The sequence below is a fragment of the Natrix helvetica genome (genome assembly GCF_964273705.1).
Source record: "Natrix helvetica genome assembly, chromosome: 2".
NCBI classification, from domain to species: Eukaryota; Metazoa; Chordata; class Lepidosauria; order Squamata; family Natricidae; genus Natrix; species Natrix helvetica.
This window is the reverse complement of record NC_138552.1, coordinates 92,765,502-92,786,496: the sequence shown is the minus strand read 5'-3', so window position 1 is coordinate 92,786,496 and position 20,995 is coordinate 92,765,502. Positions and strand designations below refer to the sequence as shown.

Genomic DNA, 20,995 nt, shown 5'->3' with positions numbered 1-20,995 from the left:
AATCAAAACCTCAGCTGAAGAACATCTCTACTCTACTCACTGGAATAAACAAACATACAGGAAAGTTCTCGACTTAAAACACTTTGCTTTGTGACCATTCAAAGTTACAATGGCACTGAAAAAAGTGACCTATGAACATTCTTCAGAGTGAAGACCTTTGAAACATCTGCATAACCATGTAATCAAAATTGAGGTGCTTGGCACCTGGCTCATGCTTATGACTGTTGCTGTGTTCCAAGGTCATGTGATCATCTTCTGCGACCTTCTGACAAGCAAAGTCAACGGGCAAGCCAGATTCACTTGGCAACTGAATTATTAACATCAACTGCAGTGATTCCCTTAACAATTGTGGCAAGAAAGATCATAAAATGGGACAAAACCAATGTCTCATTGGTCTGTACACAAGTCTCATGGGTCCACATGAAGACTAAGATGATTTCTACGAAGGCCTGGACCAGAATATTCAAACCATCAACAACAAACTCATTAATTTGGATAAGTTCAATGCTAGAATGGAGACCGACATTGACAATTATGATGGAGTTCTTGGAAAGCATGGGATGGGAAAACTAAACAGCAATGGCTTGCTGCTTCTGAGCAAGTGTACTGAGCACAATCTGTGCATTGCTAACATATGTTCAGATTTGCAAATAAGTGCAAAACAATCCCAGGTCCATGTATCACCACCTACTTGACTATGTCACAGTATGTCAGCATATCCTTAAAGGTGTCACTTAGCCCATGCATGGTGCTGAGTACTGGACATATCCCAGGCTGGTCTGTTCAGTCTTCAACCTGTGTACATAGTCCCATTACGCCATAGGGAACCAAAGGCTGTCAGAACATCATTCAACATCAGCAGACTGCAAGATGCAGGCCACGTCTAAAGTTTTCAAGTTGCATTTAATGGAAAACCCTCTGACAATCTACCACTTGTAAGGTCTGTTCTGAAAAGTGGAGAGAGTTTAAAGATGTCATCATGCAGACTACATCAAGTGTACTCAATTTGAAAAGCCAGATGCCCCACGAATAGTTTCATGGAAACCACGAGACCATTACAGTAGCCCTCTGGAGCAAGAATGTACAGACTGGCCATCATATATCTCAAAGAAAGATATGTTTAAACATCTACAGTCCAAAGAATAGGTGGAACTGTGAGAAATGCAGGACTAGTAGTGGCAGAGGAAGGCAGAGCAGGTGAAATGCTATGAAGAGATGCATCTGATTAGAGAGTTTTTCAGCACTGAAGTTCTGCAGTCTGGAGTGCAAAATTCCATGCCTTAAGGAACTAAAATGTGCATATCATGTATAACATCCATGGCCAGGAAGATCTTTCATCAGCATGAACTAACAAACTGTGTGTCCATACTTAGAGAAGAGATATTTATCTTCCACAACTCATGCACTGATAACCTGGACAATTGCAACATATTCATATTCAAAAATGTATCAGGAATTGCAAGTGGTCCGAATGTACCTCTTTAAGGCCCTAAATTATTTCTATGTTGAAAAAGCCCCATTTGTCTTCCAAGCCCAATTCAAAGTGTTCACAATGTTGTATGAATCCATTCATGACTTAGGTACAAAAATAGGTTGGCCTCCTTCTGCCCTGTCATACAGTATCTACACTCATGAATGGTGTACCTCTTTCTGGTCTTGGTGCTGTAGATAAAATTTGACCAAAATGACTCTTTCTGTTTTGTTCCATGGTGGAGTCTATATTATGGAACAAACTGCCACTCAGGTTGAAGTAAGCCCTATCCTCGTTAGCAGTTTTTTAAAAACTTGAAACATTTATTTAACCAAGCCTTTTGGTTTAACCCTGTATGCTTTACATCTAATATGCTTTTAATACTGTACTGACATGTTATTTTTGTAGGTCATGCAGAGCCATTAACACACTGGAAGTATAAAAAAGTATAAAACAAACAAGTAGCTTACACATTTCCAATGATTGGAAATAACATTGACACATCTCCAACTGTAAATGTTTGTCTATATTTTAGGGACACCGTGTGTGTGTGTGTGTGTGTGTGTGTGTGTGTGTGTACACACACGCATGCACAAACATATACAGATAAACTTTAAGATAGATCATATTTGATGTAATTATTGAGTGCATTTTTATAGAAATGAGAATGATAACGTCACAAGATGAAAAGCACTGATCTCCATATGAGAAGCATTCACAGGATATTAAATGAAAATAAAAGCAATAAATAAAAGCATTTTTTCAAACCATGTGATTGTATTCAAAATTTATTTTTAAACAAAACAAGACAGTCTTAAATAAACATGGTATTCTTAACATGTTGACAGACAATTCTAGATTAAGTATTTTGAACCATTGCTCTGTTCTGTCAGTGCCCTCCTACAATATTTGAAGGTTTTTTTTTCAAAATCAACCCAGATTTCTTATACAAGAAATTAAGTTGTTTATTAAGGTGAAGCATCAGTTTCCTTTAAATCATAAAGGTTTCACTAATGCGCGCGCACACACACACACACACATTCATACTTCTCTTACATAGTTCTTCATAGGTCTCTCACACAGACATATGTGCACACACATACATACACTGAATTCTGCCCAGCCTTTTTGGTTTTTGTATTACACTGCACATGCTGATCAGCATCAAGCCAAGTCAGCTAAGCTTCACTTTAACGGTGCAATGGATGGCGTCAACCAAACTTCATAGAACAAACAGAAATATATCAATATCATAAGCAAAATTAAGCTAGGTATCAGTGATAACAACCAACATGATAAAAACACAACTGGAATGGCTCATAACCAGACTAGTTTGCAATATGCAACCTTCCTCAGGAAGCAGCTCTTCCTGATTCACATGTAAAGAATGAAACATGCATTAAAAGCCTTTGTTCAAGGGAAAAGATGCCCTTCAAAACAATTTCTGTAATGTCATAAGGCAAACAAAGCTCTGGGGAATGTTTCATAGGATTTGTCTGCACACAAAAATGTGCGTGCTCAAACACGCACTCTATTACTTTACAGTGTGTGTATACCAGACAATTAAATGCACTGGCTCAGTAAATTGGAAAAAGATCCAATTCCATAAATACTCATAATTATTGCTAAATTGCTACAAATTATGCTCTTTATCACAGAAGTGTTACAACCAAGGACCTAAAGCTGTCTTACTGGTAACGCATTTTGCAAATGTCCTTTATGGTGATAACATGCCATGCCCACATTTTTGAGGGGGAGGGGGAGGAGAAGCAACATAAGTACAAATACAAAAGAAAAACAAAAGGCTTAATGCAGTGCCCCTCTTAATTTGCTTTGTGATCAAAGTCACATTTAAACAAGTCCAGTTCACCATGTTAAGAGCAATCCAATAATAGGTGGGAGAACAAACGGAATTAAAAGGGGTGGGGGGTGAGGAGAGAGAAACAGCATGCATTTACAAATTGGTTATTATCTAGTCTTTTTTCTTTTAGCAATTACAGCTTGAATACAAAAACCCAATTGAAAGACCAGATTTAATAGAAGGAAAAATTCCAAAAGAAGATCCAGTTGATAATTAAAGCTTACAAGTTCAAATCAGTAACAGCAAATTCACTTTGCCTTTTAATATACTGACATCTATTGCAATTTGATACTTAAGGATGACTAGTGTAGACAGAAAGATGCCCACTTTAAAAAAAGATAATAAATACCTGCTTCATGAAGTTACATTCTTAAGACAGTAAGAAAATAGGTCATATGTGAAATGTTTCTGAAATGCATTCCCTCTCCCCATAACTATCAAATGTTCACTTACAGAGAAACAAAACACCCCTTTAAAAAGTCAGAATGGGAATGGAGAAGATTAGCTAGGCTAATTACAGCACAGTGATTAAAATGGTTCGAGACAGAACCAGTTAGAGTTGGCCAAAAGATGCCCCCCATTGAAGCACTAATTCTTCCCACGTTCCATATCAAACTTCTGGCTCACTGCAGAGAGACCAAAATAATTTAATCTGTATATACCCAGACAGAGATACACATTTTGCTATTCCTAAAGCCAAGTTATCTATTCATATTTGCTCTGCAGCAACCACAAGAGGTAGGCATAGATCATCTAAAAAGCTTCTCTCCTTGTGCCCTACCACTTGTGCTTTCCAAAGCTAACCATTCTTGTATTTACATGGTTAGCCTTTTAATGGATGCAGTCCAATGACCAGAAGACCATTTGGGACAAACGCATAGCTGTGCTTGGTATACATCCCATAGATTTTTCAGTGGATCTATGCAGAATTTATTCCCAGTGAATTATGTCCTTTGATTAATAGAGAGTAGCTTTTGCTATACTGAAAGATGCTGTTTGTAGAACTTGCTGCAGAACATTCCTAAGAAAAATGAATCCTGGAACCAATCCTCTTGATTTGATTTTGTACATAAAAACAAGGTACCATTTGGCCAAGACTATAGATGTATTTTTTTTCACAGATGCAAGTGCCATGCAAAATAAATTAGAGAACAGATATGAAAACATACAGGTAATAAAACTATTGAAGGTAGATCTTTTAAAAGCATATATATAAACATAATTTGTAATATTTTCTCTTTTCTTTTTTCTTGAAATACACAGTCACAAAGCTGTGGCTATACATCAAGGATCTCTTCTGCAGTGCCTCCACAGCGTAATCTGTAGCGTCCTGTCCTCCAGCTAATAGTAGGATCCCACAAAGCTGAGAGGAAAATGTATATCGTCATGGATTCTCTGATGAACCATGCTACTGCATAGTCAAGTTTTGAAAAACACAGAGCACTGCCCTGGGGGATTATATTAACAGAAGTTCATAATTAGTAACAATTTCACCAACCAAATTAAATATTTACTTAATAAGCTTAAATTAAAAAAGATTACTATAAGAGGCAGAAAAAATAAGTAGCTTAGGAGTTACATTTTAACTATTATTTCTAATACTCCAGGCAAATCCGTAACTCATATTTTTAAGAAACAACAATTCTAAATCAAGTTAATTAGGAACTAAAGACTCTATTAGAATCTTTAATAAAAGTATGTATGACAACAGTTTTAGTTTTACATAGACTAATTAGTATCCTGAAAACATTGCATAGATCATTCAACATGGTGCTTTCACAAGAACTGCTCTACATTTGTGGTACAGAGGGGCCAAATACAGGTAGTTCTTGACTCATGACCATAACTGGGACCAAACTTTCCATTGCTAAGCAAGGCAGTTGTTAAATGAGTCATGCCTGATTCTACTACCTTTTTGCCATGGTTGTTAAGCAAATCATTGCATTTGTTAAGAGAATCTGGCTTCTTCTGTTGACTTAGCTTCTCAGAAACTAGCTCCAATGATTGCAAATGATGATTATGCTGGTTGCTAAGTGTCTGAGTTTTAATCATGTGACGGTGGTGGTGGTGGTGCTTTGTGACTGTTAAGTGTGAGAACCAGTTGTAAGTCACTTTTTATAGTATCACTGATTAGTCATAAACAAATGATTGTAAGTTGAGGACTACCTGTAACTGCAGCCAAAAAGCACACTCCTCCCCCAAAGTCTTCTGGGTACATAAATGAATCACCAGAAGACAATTCTACTATACCAGCTTCATGTTATGGACTCAAAGGGACATGCTGAAGGACTACATAGTCCTGTTTCTACAATGTAATCAATAGAGGTAGTCCTCAACTTATGACCACAATTCAGCCCAAAACTCATGTTGTTAAGTGATAAATTTGTTAAGTGAGTTTTTTCCCAATTTACAACTTTTCTCGCCACATTTTGTTAAGTAAATCACTGCAGTTCTTAAATTAGGAATAGGGTTGTTAATTGAATCTGGTTTCCCCATTTACTTTGCTTGACGGAAGGTCGCAAAAGGGGATCACATGAGCCCCGGAGATTGCAACAATCATAAATGTGAGTCAGTTGTCAAGCAGCCAAATGTCAAACATGTGACCATAGGGATGCTGCAACAGTCATAAGTGTGAAAAATGGTCATAAATCACTTTTTTCAGTGCGGTTATAATTTTGAATAGTCACTAAATGAACAGTTTTAAGTTAAGGACTATGTATACATGCATAATTAATCATTGTGGCATTATTTGCTTAAATTCCCCACCCAGATTTCAGATACCTAACCCCCAGTATCAGCTTTTATGACATTCCTTCTCTGTTCCAGAGATTTTTAACTCTCCAGATTTTGTGAAGGAGGAGGGGGAACAGACAGCATAAGAAAGAAAAGGAATTAAGCAAAAATTTAGGTGTCTTCAACAGAAGATCTTTCCACTTAGATAATATCCCCATTGATTACAGTCCAAATACCCCTTACATTAGATGCTCACTATTACTCTTAATAACAGAAATTATCCAATTTTATATAGGACAGATTGCTAACTCAAATTTCTGGCTCATTTAATTCAAAAATGTTAGATGATGTGTTTGAGAATATTTGTGAACCTCAATCCTTCATATCAATCAAATGGTTAAATGTTTTAAAATTGCATGAAACTGTGCTATTAAAGACACAAAAATACATTAGTATTTGCATTTTGCATAGTCTTCATTCTAAATTTACAGATACACTTAAAATGTTATATTAATTTTAAAATATTCATGCAAAAAAGCGTGGTAATTAATTTACAAAAGAAATTCTATTATATCTGAGTCTCCATTCAGTATAACCTACCTGGACAGCCCTGAGTTGAATGTAGTCAAATATAAACCATGCCAAACAATGACACATAAAAAACACCATTATGTCCCATCTGAACATATGATGAACTGCCCATCCAATAATCAAACTTGCAACAAAGCATTCTGAGATTGGCTCACAGATTATTGTGGCTGGAAGCATGTTAATCCGTAGTTTGGCCCACCTATATTTAAGAAATTAAAAAAAAATTAAACAGGGGAAAGTAATATCTATTACTGCATTCAGAAATTGATAAATGAAAGTTCATTTTAAAAGACTTCTGCTGATCTGTGGGAAATCTGATACAAAATGGATTTTTTCAAAGCTGGGTGTTCTTTCTTTATTAAGCATTAAAGATAAGACTGCAATTTTATTTATTCTTACTTAGGAGAGGACACTACAGAATACTCTGGATCTCAGTGCTGGACTATAAGAATTGGAGTTAGAGTAACACTGGATTAAAAGGCAAATGAGATTAGAATCCCTTAAAGGGTAACATTTTCAGTCTGACAACTAGTTAACTCATTTTATTTTATGGATTACATTGTACTAATAGTTGGATTTTAACAGGTTGCAGCATTTTTTCTTAAATAAAATATATGATTAGATAAAACTAGATTGATGTAGATCTAATAAATGTTACATCAGTAGATGAATTTGAGGAAAAAGGGGGGACTATAATAGAGTGACAGATCTATAAACAATAATTCATCTGCTGAAAATCTAACTCAAATCCTAACATCAAGGAAAATCTGCTGAAACCAGACTTTTCTAAGACAAATATCACATCCAGATACAATCAAAATCATTATGCTATGACTCATACATGATTGCTTTTTAAATGTTCAAAAATTAAAATGCATACGTAGTAAAAACCAACTTAGAACATAGGAGTCATTGCTTTGATGTAATTGTGTCCACACACACCACCATCAAACCTTTTCATTTATGAGTTCACATAATACCAACAAAATTCAACATAATACAGTATGTGTTTATCTTACAATGCAGAAGGTACTTGATTTTGTCTTCTGAATGGACATTTTGTATCTCGTTTCATTCCCAGCATAATTTTGTGTCTGCCTTTACTTGGTGAATCTCAAAGTTTTAGTTACAAAAAAATAAAATAAAAGAATAGATATCCTTCACGCCTAAACTGCTTGTACATTTCTCTATATGAAACAAAGGTGATTCGCCTAAGCTAGTTATGACTGGCATGCAGCTGGCCATTGCATTAGTAGTGCATATAAAGACCAGTTTCATCTGACCTGACTTGAAAGCCAAACTCTCGAGTCTAGATATTAATTACAAAATCAAACAAAATAGAGAACATTTCAAAAAAATTGAAATATTTATTAATACATGGCTGCCACAATTTTAGGCATACATTAACAAAAATAAAATCACAATAAGCTTCCAAAAATGAATAGAATTATATATTTTATTAGTTTTGAATGGAACTTCTTTGACCTAAATCATACACAAAATTGAAGGTGTCAATAAATGAAATAATAAAAAGTCGGATCTTTTTTTACCTTATCATTCTGGACTGAAACTGTGAAATTGAATAAGAGCCAGAGTTTTGCATTGCAACTTGTGAAGCCATTTGAAATTTCCAACCTCTGAAAAAAGGAATATAACCAAAGTAAATAATCTCATCATTGAAGGATGTTGGTTAGTCTTTTTTTCTTCAAACATTGGAAAGGTACTGTCACAGTGCTATAGATTTGACCCTAAAAGCCATGCTATACAAACAAACTAGAATGGTGGTGTGTGTCATACATTTCTAATGCTCTTAGAAGAGCAGCTCTAAGAAAAAAAACAAAAACATAAAACCATAGGCACAGTTTAAATATTCCTTAAATACAAGTTTTCTGTTTAACATGTAACTTTTCTATATTTCACATAGTTTATATGTGAGTGGCCATATAAACTTGTTTAATGAATAAAACAAATAAATATAATCAAAATATAAAGATACTGTGTGATAAAACACAGGACCAGTATCATGCTTATTTCTTCCAATCATCCTGTTAACTAGAAAAACCTAAATAAAGTTTCAGATTTCTTTGAAAAATAAATGAGACAAATTCCTCTCAAATGCACGAGAGCTTTAGCTAGGTGCTGTAAATAATTATGTGAATGACCATTGGCTTACCTGAAGGGTCCTTTTCTGGGTGCTGCGGAGGAGAGTCCAAACATGGGTTAAATACAGCCAATCTGCCCAGGACTGAATTGAAACTTTAAGCCACGCCTCTGGTGCTGACTAATCCTCAGATTTCTTTCAATGAAGGCGTGGACAATGAGCGCTGAGAAGTTCAGGAACCAAGTCAATGAAGACCGTAAAAAAATATCCACAAGTCCAGAAGAAATCATATGACAAATGGCGGAGCAGACCCCAGGTGGGGTTGGACTCTGCTTCGCAGCACCCAGAAAAGGACCTTTCAGGTAAGCCAATGGTCATTTTCCCGGGTGCTGCTCTGGAGAGTCCAAGCATGGGACGTACCCAAGCTAAATGTCACTAGGGCGGGAAGTGGAAGCATCCAGGGTCTCTCCGCTGGTATGAATGCCCTGGAGAACTTGCCTCCCAAATGCCCCCTCCACAGAAGCAAATTTGTCCAGACTGTAGTCTCGAACAAAGGGAGACAAAGAAGTCCACATGGCAGCCTTGCAAATCTCCTCTATTGGTGCCTGGGTAACCCAGGCCACCGTGGTGGCGGCGCTTCTGGTAGAATGTACGGTGATATGGTGTGGTACCAGAATAGATTGAAGAACGCGAGCCGAGGTAATACAGATGTGTAGCCAATGTCTGATGGTCTGAGAAGAAACTTTGCGGCCTGGGATGCAGGTTGAAATGAGACAAAGGTGATTCAGAGCAACGGAAGGAAGCCGTACATTTGATGTACTTATGTAACGCTCTATGAACATCAAGCATGTGCCACTTTTTCTCTTTGGGATGTTTGGGGTGCAGACAAAAATCAATGACCTCCTGGGCCCGGTGAAACCAAGAGTTGATCTTGGGTATAAATGCTGGGTCCAAACGGAGGATTAGTCTGTCAGGTTATATCAAGCATATGTCCTCGCGAATTGACAGTACTGCCAGTTCAGAAATTTGCCGTGCCGACGTGATGGCAATCAAAAAGTCTGTCTTAAATGTCAGATGTTTGAGGCTGGCCGATTGGAGAGGTTCAAAGGGCAGGCCAAGAGAGCCCGTAACACCACAATGAGATCCCGTGAGGAGTACCTGTAAACGACCGGAGACTCAGGTTCCCACCTTCCCAGGCGCTCTCTCTCTTCCATCAGGGACCTGGAGCGAGTGCCCCCCTGGCGGTTTATGTGTGCCTGAGTGGCTACATTGTCCGTTAGGATTCTCACGTGATGCCCCTTGATGTTGTCTTGGAAGTGAGCTAGTGCGAGCTACACCACTCTCAATTCTAACCAGTTGATGCTGTGGGACGCTTCAGGCATTGACCATCTGCCTTGCGCAATCTGGTTATGGAGATGAGTGCCCCAGCCATAGACTGGCATCCGTCATGATGGTGAGATGGTCTGGCTCTTTGAAGAGGGTGCCCTTCGACAGCGCGGGGGACAGCCACCACTGGAGGGACTGACGTACCTTTGGTGAGACCCAAACTAGCTGTTAAGAGTCGCTCATGTTGGCCCTCTGGTAGGGCAGGAGGAGCTATTGTAGGTGTCGAAGGCGTGCCCAAGATATTATTGACAGGCATAAAATCATCTTGCCGAGGAGTTGTGACAGCTGCACGATCAATGCCTGTGATGACTGTAGTACCTGCAACAACTGGCTTCTGATGCTTGCCAACCGCTCTGGCGACAGGAAGACCTGGCAACTGGTGATGTCGATGATGGCGCCCAGGTGCTACAGCCTGGTGGTCAGATGCAGATGACTCTTTTCCTTGTTGATGGAGAACCTGTGATGTTGGAGGGTTCGCAGTGTGTATTGCAAGTCTTGTACCGCTTGTTGCCGTGATGTTGACTGGACGAGGACGTCGTCCAGGTAGCAATGCAGGCGCACTGGGCGAGATCTCAGGAAGGCCGCCACCGCAGCTAGGTTCGAGGTGCCAAGGAAAAGCTGAATGGCAGAGCCCTGTACTGATAGTGGCGGCCTGCATAAAAGAATCTCAGGAACCTGCAGTGAGCTTTGCGAATGGGGATGTGGAGGTAGGCCTCCTTGAGATCTATGGATTTTAAGAGAACTCCCAGTCTGATGCAATCCAGAATTGACTGAAGGGACTGCATCTTGAACCTCCATTATGCTATTTGATGGTTTAGCTTTGTTAGATCGAGGATCCCCCTCCACCCCCTGGAGTTCTTTGGGACAAGGAAGACTATTGAATAAGACCCTGTCCTTTCCTGACCTGGTGGAACTGATTCTATGGCGTTTACGTCTCTGAGGTGAAGGATCTCCAGTTCCATGAGAGCCCTCTTGACCGGACAGGAGGGAGTTGGACACCAAACGAAGTGTTGGGGGGGGGGGAATGAATTCTAAGGTTAAACCTATGCGTATCGTCTGAAGGACCCACTCATCCGATGTGATCCGCTCCCATTGGGCGTGGAACAGCTGGGGACACCCTCCTATGGGAGCCATCCGCTGATGGTCACTTATAACGTCTGAAGGGTCTGGAACTGGACCCTCCACGATAGGGATGTTTAGAGAAGGACTATTGACGATTTCTGCCATGAAGGGGCTGAGAGTCCTGGGACCTATCCCGTTGGAAGGAACTGGAGGTAGATGGCTGCTCCAAGTTCCAAAAGGGCTGCCTCCTTTTGTCTGGGAATGCTTGCGGTCAGATTTTTTATTGACCGAAGGCATGACCTTCTTTTTTGTCCTTATTTCCAACAAGGACAGGATCTAGGGCCTCTCCAAAAAGCTTGCCGCCCTTAAAGGGAGCTGAGGCAACTTCCACTTGGAGCGCATATCCGCGTTCCAATGCCTGAGCCATAAGAGGCACCTGGTGGTGACATTAGAGGCCAGGGATCTAGAGGCAACTTAGCAGCATTCAGGGTGGCGTAGCAGTGTACTCTGTCACTGCGATAATTTTGTTAACATCCTGCCTTAATTTGGCATCTTCAGCCGGGAGCTTGGGCAGGAGCTATCTTAGCCAGAAAACCCCGCCCTGGACAGAAAAAACGCAGAAGCGGAAGTTTTAATGGCCCAAGCCATCACCTAATGAGTCTTCTGGCAGGCGTTCTCGGCCCTTTTGTCCTCCCCTTTGAGCCCTTCTAATAGTTCAGGAGGTGCACTGAATTGGAAGTGAGTGCCGCCACAGGCATGCCCACGGGAGGCAATTTCAGTAAGTCTTTCAGACTTGGATCAACCGTGTACAATTTGTTGTCATTGCCACTAGGAGTAGCAAGGGTGTCTGGCTGCGCCCACTGTTTTTGCACTACATTGAGAAACAATTTTGGACCCGGCACAATTTCCTGAGTAGGTTCTGGCTCCTCAGAGAGTCCCTCACTGAGGTCCTCCAGTGCAGGAGCAGCCGGTGCCAGGGTGCTAGTACCCAAGGTGGTCGAGGCTTTAGCCTTGTTCAAAATAGTCTTGAAATGAGCATATTTGAACAAGCCAGAAAAGCCCGGCATGTCGGGAACAGCAGCCTCATCCCTGGAGATTCTGGTTCTAGCCCCGGACCGAGGTCCTCCTCCCAGTCAGAGTCCTCACTGGCCAGGGATGAGTGCAATGACTGAGGGAGCTGGGCCTGAGCAACATCTTGTGCAGGCCCTGGGGTCAGGGGTGGGTGGGATTTGCGCGGGCGCTTGGCCCGTTGCAACATGCCAGCTTCTATCCCTTGGGAAACGGCCCTGGCAATGACATCCTGCATTTCTACAGAAAGATTGGGTCCCCTATCTTCCGGGGAGTGAGCTCCTGGTGGGGGCTGAATGGCCAGTTGTTGGGGTGCAAGGAACCCCACTGTGACCAGCTCCTCTTCAGGATCAGAAGGACATGCAAATAGGTCTGCTCGATCAGCCATAGAAGGCCCAGGGGAGCCTGCCATTGCAATGGAATCTGCAGAGGAGAATTCCTGGCCTTCATCCTCACTCTCCAACATTGGAGGATCCTGACCAGGCTGAACCCCGGGCGAGTGATCCCCATGGGAAACAGGCCCGGAAGGCTGGGCCTGTAGTTGAGTAGTAGAAAATTTCTAAAGCCTTTTGGCGTCTGATGGCATCTCTGTCTAAGCCCGAACTCTGCTTAGTCCCCTGCCTAGAGTAAGGCTTGCTTGCTCTGATGGCCTCCCTGGCTGCCTTGCCAGCCTGTCTGGTACAGGCCCTGCTGGTGGAGGGACCGCACGTCCCTGCGGATGTCCCAGCAGGGCTACAATCACAGCGGGATCGCTGCGATCGTGCTGGCATCGGCACTCCGACCCACGAGCCTTTCCCAACAGCAGCCTGCAGCCTCATGGCGCCCGAGCGAACCCAGGACATCTGAGATGCTAAAATTGGTGAGAACTAGGGAATTAGGGTAAAAGGAAAACTCACCAAGCCTGCTCCAATAATCAGGAAGAAGAAGATAAATTTGGTAGTAAAATAGAAAAATAGAGAGTCCAAGCAATCACTTAGCAATTAAGAGAAACTGGAAGCGCGTCCACTGGGCTAGCTGAATTGAAAAAATCTGAGGATTAGTCAGCACCAGAGTTGTGGCTTAAAGTTTCAATTCAGTCCTGGGCAGATTGGCTGTATTTAACCCATGCTTGGACTCTCCAGAGAAGCACCCAGGAAAAAATAATGTAACTGTACAGAAAATAAATTATGATAGCTTGGCCTTAGTGTCAGAAAAAAAGGAACTTCCTATTTGCAACTTCATTTTGATGAAAAAAATTCTAAACATGATTGGAGAAGAATCAGTTTAATTGGTATAATTTCCCCTCTGGGAAGGAAACAATACATATTTTTAAGGTTATAGAATAATTCATAAATGATTTCTGAGTTGGGAGGAGAACATCTAAATAATTCTCCAACATCCCTTATTGCAATAGTTTACGCCAGAGGTCTCAAAATTGCATTCCGAGAGCCACTCTGTAATTTACTCATACACATATTGCCAAGAGACCAGCATTAAATATAAGAAAAATATTTGTTTTGCAGTAATTTAATTTAATAAATTTATTTTTACATGCACGCAGTTGTATTTTTGAAATTTATTTACTCAAAACTTTGATATTACTATATGAAAAAGCTTTAGTGTTGCAGCCTTTGGACTAGCAAATGAGTGCTCAGGTAGCACTCATAACAATTTAAATTTGAAATCCTTAGTTCATAGACTAGTTTACTGTTTTAATGGCATAGTGACATGGGTAAGTGACAATTTTTACTTTTTTTAAACCCTTAATAATATGTTCTAAACTCTACTGTACAAACAAGTAAAAACATGGCAGATTATGATAAACACTAAAGGCGAACTTTTCCTGAGAACATTAACGTCATACCTGTCAGCTATTGCTTTAGCCATAAAGTAATCTTCAGCAATATACTGTGCAAAAGCTATAAGTCCTCCAGCTTGGTCCAAAACATCTTTTCTCATCAAGCAAGACATCCCTGTTACACATTTAAAGCCAGTTATATGAGCAGAAATGTATGTCCTTGGATGGGAAGTACCAAAATATACCTTTAAAAAAAAACATGCCTTGGTCATGGTTCTATAGTGTCCTTTATTTATTACATTTAACATTTGCCATAGACTTTTAAATATCTACTTGCACAAACATACAGAGGTAGCACAGTCTTGTAAAGATATGTAGTAAATGTTTGAGCTTCCTTGGATTTTACTAGCCATTTGTAACATCTTGCTCATCTTGTTTACAAAAGAACTTTCTCATTATGCAGTCATTCTTATTTAATGCAAATTGCAATATCCAAATAAAGATTGCCATTGCTTCTGTATTGATATGAAAGTAGATTATCTTAAAACTGATGTTCTGAAGAGTATTTTGTCACTACTTCTGTTAGTGAACATACACTATATTGCCAAAAGTATTCGCTCACCTGCCTTTACTCACATATGAACTTACTGTGACATCCCATTCCTAATCCATAGGGTTCAATATGACATCGGTCCACCCTTTGCAGCTATAACAGCTTCAACTCTTCTTGGAAGGCTGTCCACAAGGTTCAGGAGTGTGTTTATGGGAATTTTTGACCATTCTTCCAGAAGCGCATTTGTGAGGTCACACACTGATGTTGGATGAGTTTACGTGGTCTACCACTTCGTGGCTGAGTTGCTGTTGTTCCCAAACACTTCCACATTCTTATAATACAGCTGACAGTTGACTGTGGAATATTTAGGAGCGAGGAAATTTCACGATTGGATTTGTTGCACAGGTGGCATCCTATCACAGTTCCACGCTGGAATTCACTGAGCTCCTGAGAGCGACCCATTCTTTCACAAATGTTTGTAAAAACAGTCTGCATGCCTAGGTATTTGATTTTATACACCTGTGATTGGAACACCTGATTCTGATTATTTGGATGGGTGAGCAAATACTTTTGGCAATATAGTGTATATAAATGGATGATTATTCATCTACCTACTTCACACAAAGTGAGCCCATAACATAAAACAGTTGTATGAATTTATCTACATTGCCACTTTTCAGTTTTTCTGTTCATCTAGAAGTCTCCCCCCCCCCCCTTGGTATTAGTTAAATGACTACAAGGTCAATGTAAGTACAATAGAAATTATGGGTACAGCAGTAAAAGGGAAAAAAACAGGAGAAAGACAACACGAATGCAATAAACAGTATTACAAATATTTTGCTTCAATACTATTTTTTTCTAATCCAATAACAATAAACTATTTCTTTGCATTATATATGATGTTTCTACTTGAATTAGCAAACAAAAATGTTGTGGCAGTAAGCACTATTCAATTCAGCATTAAGGCGTAAAATTAACAAAGCAAAAAAGACTGAAATTTCAAATCAAGAAAGCAATATCTGCTCAGGAATTAACTACAAACAATTGATTCCTTTATTGTCAATATGCCATTGTATATGAATTAAGGCTGCTATATGTGCCACTTAGGAAATGGGCATTGGTTCGTACCTGATGAGCTCATTTTCTGGTAGAGAAGAGACAGCAGCCAGACTGGTATGCTCTGTCCATTAACCAATCGGACTGAGTCTACACTTATGATGTCATTGGGTCCTTGTGGCTCCTCCCCAGTTTCAGATGAAGGAAAACTGTAGACTCAAGTGAGAATTGTGAGCAAAAAGTGAAAGTCCAACTTGTAATGATGTATGAAGACTGTGGGAGATGCCCAGGTGGCCGCCCAGCAGACTTCTTCCAAGGTGGCTTGAGTGGTTCAAGCTGCAGATGTCGCAGCGCTGCGTGTAGAGTGAGCTGTAATGTTTGCAGGGACCTGTATGGATTGAAGTTCATAAGACAGTTTAATACAGGCTCTTATCCAGCGCCCCAGACTAGACAATGAAGCCTTGGTACCCAAGGAGGCCTGGCGAAAGGAGATGAAGAGAGCTTCCGAGTGGCGGAACAAAGCAGTGCGGTCGATGTAGATCTTGAGGGCACGACGTACGTCAAGCGTGTGCCACTTGCGCTCCCTTTCATGATGGGAAGATGGACAGAAATCAGGTAAGGTCAACTCCTGACCTTGGTGGAAACAGCTATTGACCTTCGGTATGATTGTCGGGTCCAGTCTTAAGACAACTCGGTCTGGATGGAACACACACAAGTCATGCCTGACTGAAAGAGCAGCCAAATCAGAAATACGTCTGGCTAGGGTTACAACCACCAAAAACAGCTTTTTAAAGGACAACAGTTTCAAAGAAGTGGACCTCATAGGTTCAAAGGGTGCGGAAGTCAAAGCCTCTAGGACATGAGGCAAGTCCGAAGTCGGATATCTATGTGTGGAAGGGGGACGCAGGTTGGACGCTCCACGGAGAAATCTCTGGATCAAGGGGTGAGAAGGCAGATGTTCGGATGCCAGGCCGTCCAGAACAGAGGCCAGAGCAGCCACCTGTTGGCGTAGCATGTTAGGGGTAAGTCCCTGATCAAGCCCCCTCTGCAGGAAGTCCAATATCTGCAGAATGGATGCCCTAAGTGGGTCAACAGTCTGGTTGGAACACCACAGAGCAAAGGTCTGCCACGTGGCATCATAAATGCGATTAATAGAGCTTCTGTGTGATGCCTGAATGGTAGCAATGACGTCGAGGGAGATGTTATCGGCTGTTAAGGCTTGCCGCTCAATCGCCATGTGGTTAACTGCAGCCACTGGGGGTCAGGATGTGCCATAGGGTGGAGATAGACAGAGACACTAGGTCGGCATACCAACGCCGGCATGGCCAATTCAGCGCTAGCACCAACAGTTCTGCCTCCTGCTCCAGCATTTTTTGAATTACCCTCTGAATGAGGGGAAGGGGAGGAAATGCGTACAGGAGACCCCTGGGCCACTGGCATCTGACAGCGTCTACTCCTTCTGCCATGGGGTCCATGAACCTTGAGTAATATCTGGGTACCTGGTTGTTGTCTGCTGTCGTGAACAGGTCTAGGACTGGGAGGCCGAACCGTATTGTCAGTCGATGGAAGCGGCTTGGATGGATGTTCCACTCTGCCTGATCTATCGTTGTCTGGTTCAGCCAGTCTGCTTGGATATTGGAGACCCCTGAGATGTGTTCTGCCCTGAGAGATGACAGGTGAGATTCCGCCCACTGGCACAACAGGTTGGATTCCTGCATCTGGGACCAGGACGAGTTCCCCCCTGTCTGTTTATGTGTGCCTTGGTTGTGGTATTGTCCGTGAGGACTAATATGTGACGGGCCTGAACTCTGTGGTGGAAGTGTCTGAGGGCGAGGCGAACTGCCTGCAATTCTAGCCAATTTATGCTGTTTTGGCTCTCTTCGAGGGACAACTGACCCTGAGCCGCTAGGTCCTACATGTGTGCCCCCCATCCTGTCAGACTTGCATCTGTCGTAAGTATGAGACGGCATGGCTCTCTGAACAAGGTCCCTTGAAAAATCCTCGGGGACTGCCACCATTTGAGAAAGTGTAATACCTGTCTGGGAAGGGGGACCTGAGAGGAGAGCTGGTCCTGTCGGCCCTTTGATGTGGAAGCATGAACCATTGAAGGCTCCTGCTGTGTAACCTGGCCCACCCAACAATCCCGAAGCAGGATTCCATCTTGCCCAAGACTTGGGAGAGAAGGGATGCCTTCCGTAGACATAGCACCTTTCTGACAAGTTCCCTCAGACTGAGAATGCGGTCGTTGGATAGGAACACCCTCTCCACCATGGTGTTTATCAAGACCCCGAGGTAGAGAAGGCGAGTGCTGGGAACGAGGTGACTTTTTTTGAGATTCACCCCAAACCCGTGATTCCGCAAGGTGTGAATGGTGAGGGCGATATCTCTTTCTGCCTAAACCAGAGACCTGGACAACAAGAGGATGTCGTCCAGATAACAGAGAATCTGAACTGGGGATGACCTGATGTGGGCGGCTAGTGCTGCCAGTACCTTTGTGAATACCCTGGGGGCAGAGGATAGACCGAACGGAAGAGCTCGGTACTGGAAGTGCCTCCCCCCATAGGAGAAGCGGAGATATTTTCGGTGGTCTATGAAGATGATATGAAGGTAAGCTTCGGTCAAGTCTACCGACGTGAGGAAGTCGCCTTTCCTGACTGCCTGGAGGATGGTGTGCAGAGAATGCATTTTGAACTGCCGATAGACAATGTGGCGGTTCAATGTTTTTCATTTCATTTTCATTTTATTGGATTTGTTAACCGCTCCCTCTCCCCAAGGGGACTCGGGGCGGTGTACAGACAGAATAAAATACATTATATACAACAATTACAAAACCCCATAAAAACAAATTAAACACAGGTCTGTACAATAGTGCAAAAATTAATCAGTGATAAAACCAAATTAAAATACCCCAAAATTTAAAATAACCGGCCAGGAGAGTCGAGGGATTAGATCATAATTGTGATTGGGCCAGGCCAGCTAATTGGAACAGGTGGATCTTGAGTTTCTTACGGAAGGAGCGGAGATCAGTAATGGTTCTAATATCAGGGGGGAGGTCGTTCCAGAGGGTCGGGCCCATCACAGAGAAGGCCCTACTCCTGGGCGTCGCCCGCCAGCATTGCTTGGCGGACGGCACCTGGAGGAGTCCCTCTCTGTGAGAGCGAATTGGTCGCAGGGATGTATGGGGTAGGATGCGATCCCGCAAATAACTAGGTCCTGAGCCATGGAGCGCTTTAAAGGTGAGAATCAACACCTTGAAACGCACCCGAAAAGCCACAGGTAGCCAGTGCAGCTCGCGCAGGAGAGGTGTTACATGGGAGTACCTACTACTCCCCATAATTGCCCGCGCGGCCGCATTCTGGACCAGCTGAAGCCTTCGGGTGCATCTCAAGGGGAGCCCCATGTAGAGAGCATTGCAGTATCTAAAATTGCTCTCCAGAATTCTTCGGTACCACAAACAGGCGGGAATAAAAACCCTGCCCTTCCTGAGGATCACTTCTGGTTCCTGTAGGTGACGGACGTGTTGTCCGCTGCTGGTCTCCCTGGTGGACTCCGTTCAGGAGCACAGGGGGTCCTGGAGGGGTCTCCTGCCACAGGGCGGCTTGCTGGAATCCCCCAGACTCGGCAGCAGCTGGCGGGGGTGTTTCCAGCCTCACCCCATGAGCTGGGGAGCGGGGGGGGGGCATGAAACAGCTGCTGGCTGTCTGCCCTTTCACCGAATGGGCTCTGGGAGGAAAGAGTTAAGCGAAAGAAGAGCGGCTGAAATGCCGGTGGGGAGAGATCCACCCTAATCTCCTTAATCATCGCTAACAGATAAGCAGCAGACTATTGTAAGTTTTTGTTCAATCCATTTGAAACTGGAAGATTAGAGGGGGGTGTTTCTTTCTCTTTACCCCCCCCCCTCAGACAAAGCGGCATTTGAATTCTCTCTCTATATACTGGAATGGAGAGAGAATAAAGGCTGACTTGCCAGTTGTACTAACTATCTAAGAATGATTGATATCACAGCTGCAAGAGGTGACTGCTGAGCTGTTTTCTTAAAAGGAATTTTTTTTTATGGAACTCCTTGTTCTTCTCCCTGCGAAAGGAGGAGCCAAGATGGCGACCCTCCGTCTTTGGTTTTGTACCTTTAAATGAAGCCTGCCTTTCGAAACTACCTTTGGGGGGAAAAATATCTGGCAATTGTATTAATACCCCCTCTGAAGGTGCTCTGAATCTCTCCCGTTACGTGGTCTTCCTGATTAATTCTGACTATTTGACTTTTACTCTTTCTGATGTACCTTCGTTCCTTGGAACTGTGAAGGAGAACTAACTTTTTACTTTTGGATTTGCCTGTCACCTGGGACCGACACAGCTGTGTGCTCCACTGACACCATTCTCTTTGTAAAAGACTTATCACCTCTGAACGCAGATAAATGGGGCCCAAAAAACCTCCAACGGGCAAGTCATTATCGGCTCCTGCCTCTGCCACCTCCAGTCCAAGCATGCAGCAGACGAAGATTACTTCATTGTTACAACAAGAAGGGACTGGAGAGAGCTCAAAAAAACTATCTGTTAACCAAATGTTTCAGGAAATTATGAGGGGTCAAAATGAGTTGAAAAAAGAGGTGACAGATCTTAAAGATGAACTCAGAGCTGTACAACAACATTTAACAGAAAATAAACAAAGAATTGGGGTCTTGGAGGAGGGGGCAGCTGGATTGGGGGAGGAGGTTAAGGCAGTCCGGAAGGGAAATTTAGAATTGGAAAATTTTATGGCAAAAATAGAACCTGAAATAATGTTCTTTTTTCTCAGATTCCAGAACCTACCAGAGACAGAAAGTGAAGATCTTAAGGATATTATGAGTACAATTTTAGCAGAATATATTAAGATAAATAAAGAACAGTTGTGGTGGGATATGGATCTGGTTTACAGGATTAATTCAGCATATGCTAGAACACACAATGTTCCAAGGGAGGTACATGTTAAGTTTCTTAGGAAGACCACGAGGGATGAAGTGCTAGGGGCCCAAAGGGAGGGACCATTAAAATATAAAGATAAAGAAATTACCATCCTTAAGCAAATTCCAAAAAAAATAAGGCGAAAAAGGAGAAAGTATTCCTCCTTATCAAAGAAATTATACAATAAAGGAGTTTGGTTTAGATGGTTATTGCCAGAGGGAATGTTGATCTTTTGGGAGGGAAACAGAATTTGAATTAATACAGTGGAGGAGGCTGAAGCCTTTATTAAAAAACATAGTTCTCTTCTAGAGGACGAAAATAGGGGAGGTGGTGAAAAGGTAGTAATGTGCAAGATATGAAGGAGGGGGGGGGCTGTGGCTCCATCTGGGGACAGGGAG

The 20,995-nt window shown here is 42.1% G+C and overlaps 1 protein-coding gene across 1 annotated transcript in view; it reads right to left on the bottom strand.

Annotated features, from left to right (window-relative positions):
- Positions 1-2,228: 2,228 nt before the first annotated feature.
- Positions 2,229-20,995, bottom strand: part of UGCG (UDP-glucose ceramide glucosyltransferase) — a 57,336-nt gene continuing 38,569 nt past the window's right edge. Inside the window, exons 6-9 of the mRNA XM_081940915.1 lie at positions 14,117-14,295; positions 8,207-8,293; positions 6,666-6,855; positions 2,229-4,780 (exon numbers count right to left, since the gene is read on the bottom strand). Of these exons, the coding sequence (XP_081797041.1) occupies positions 4,610-4,780; positions 6,666-6,855; positions 8,207-8,293; positions 14,117-14,295 (627 nt within the window). The 3' untranslated portion in view covers positions 2,229-4,609. The remainder of the gene's footprint in view (positions 4,781-6,665; positions 6,856-8,206; positions 8,294-14,116; positions 14,296-20,995) is intronic.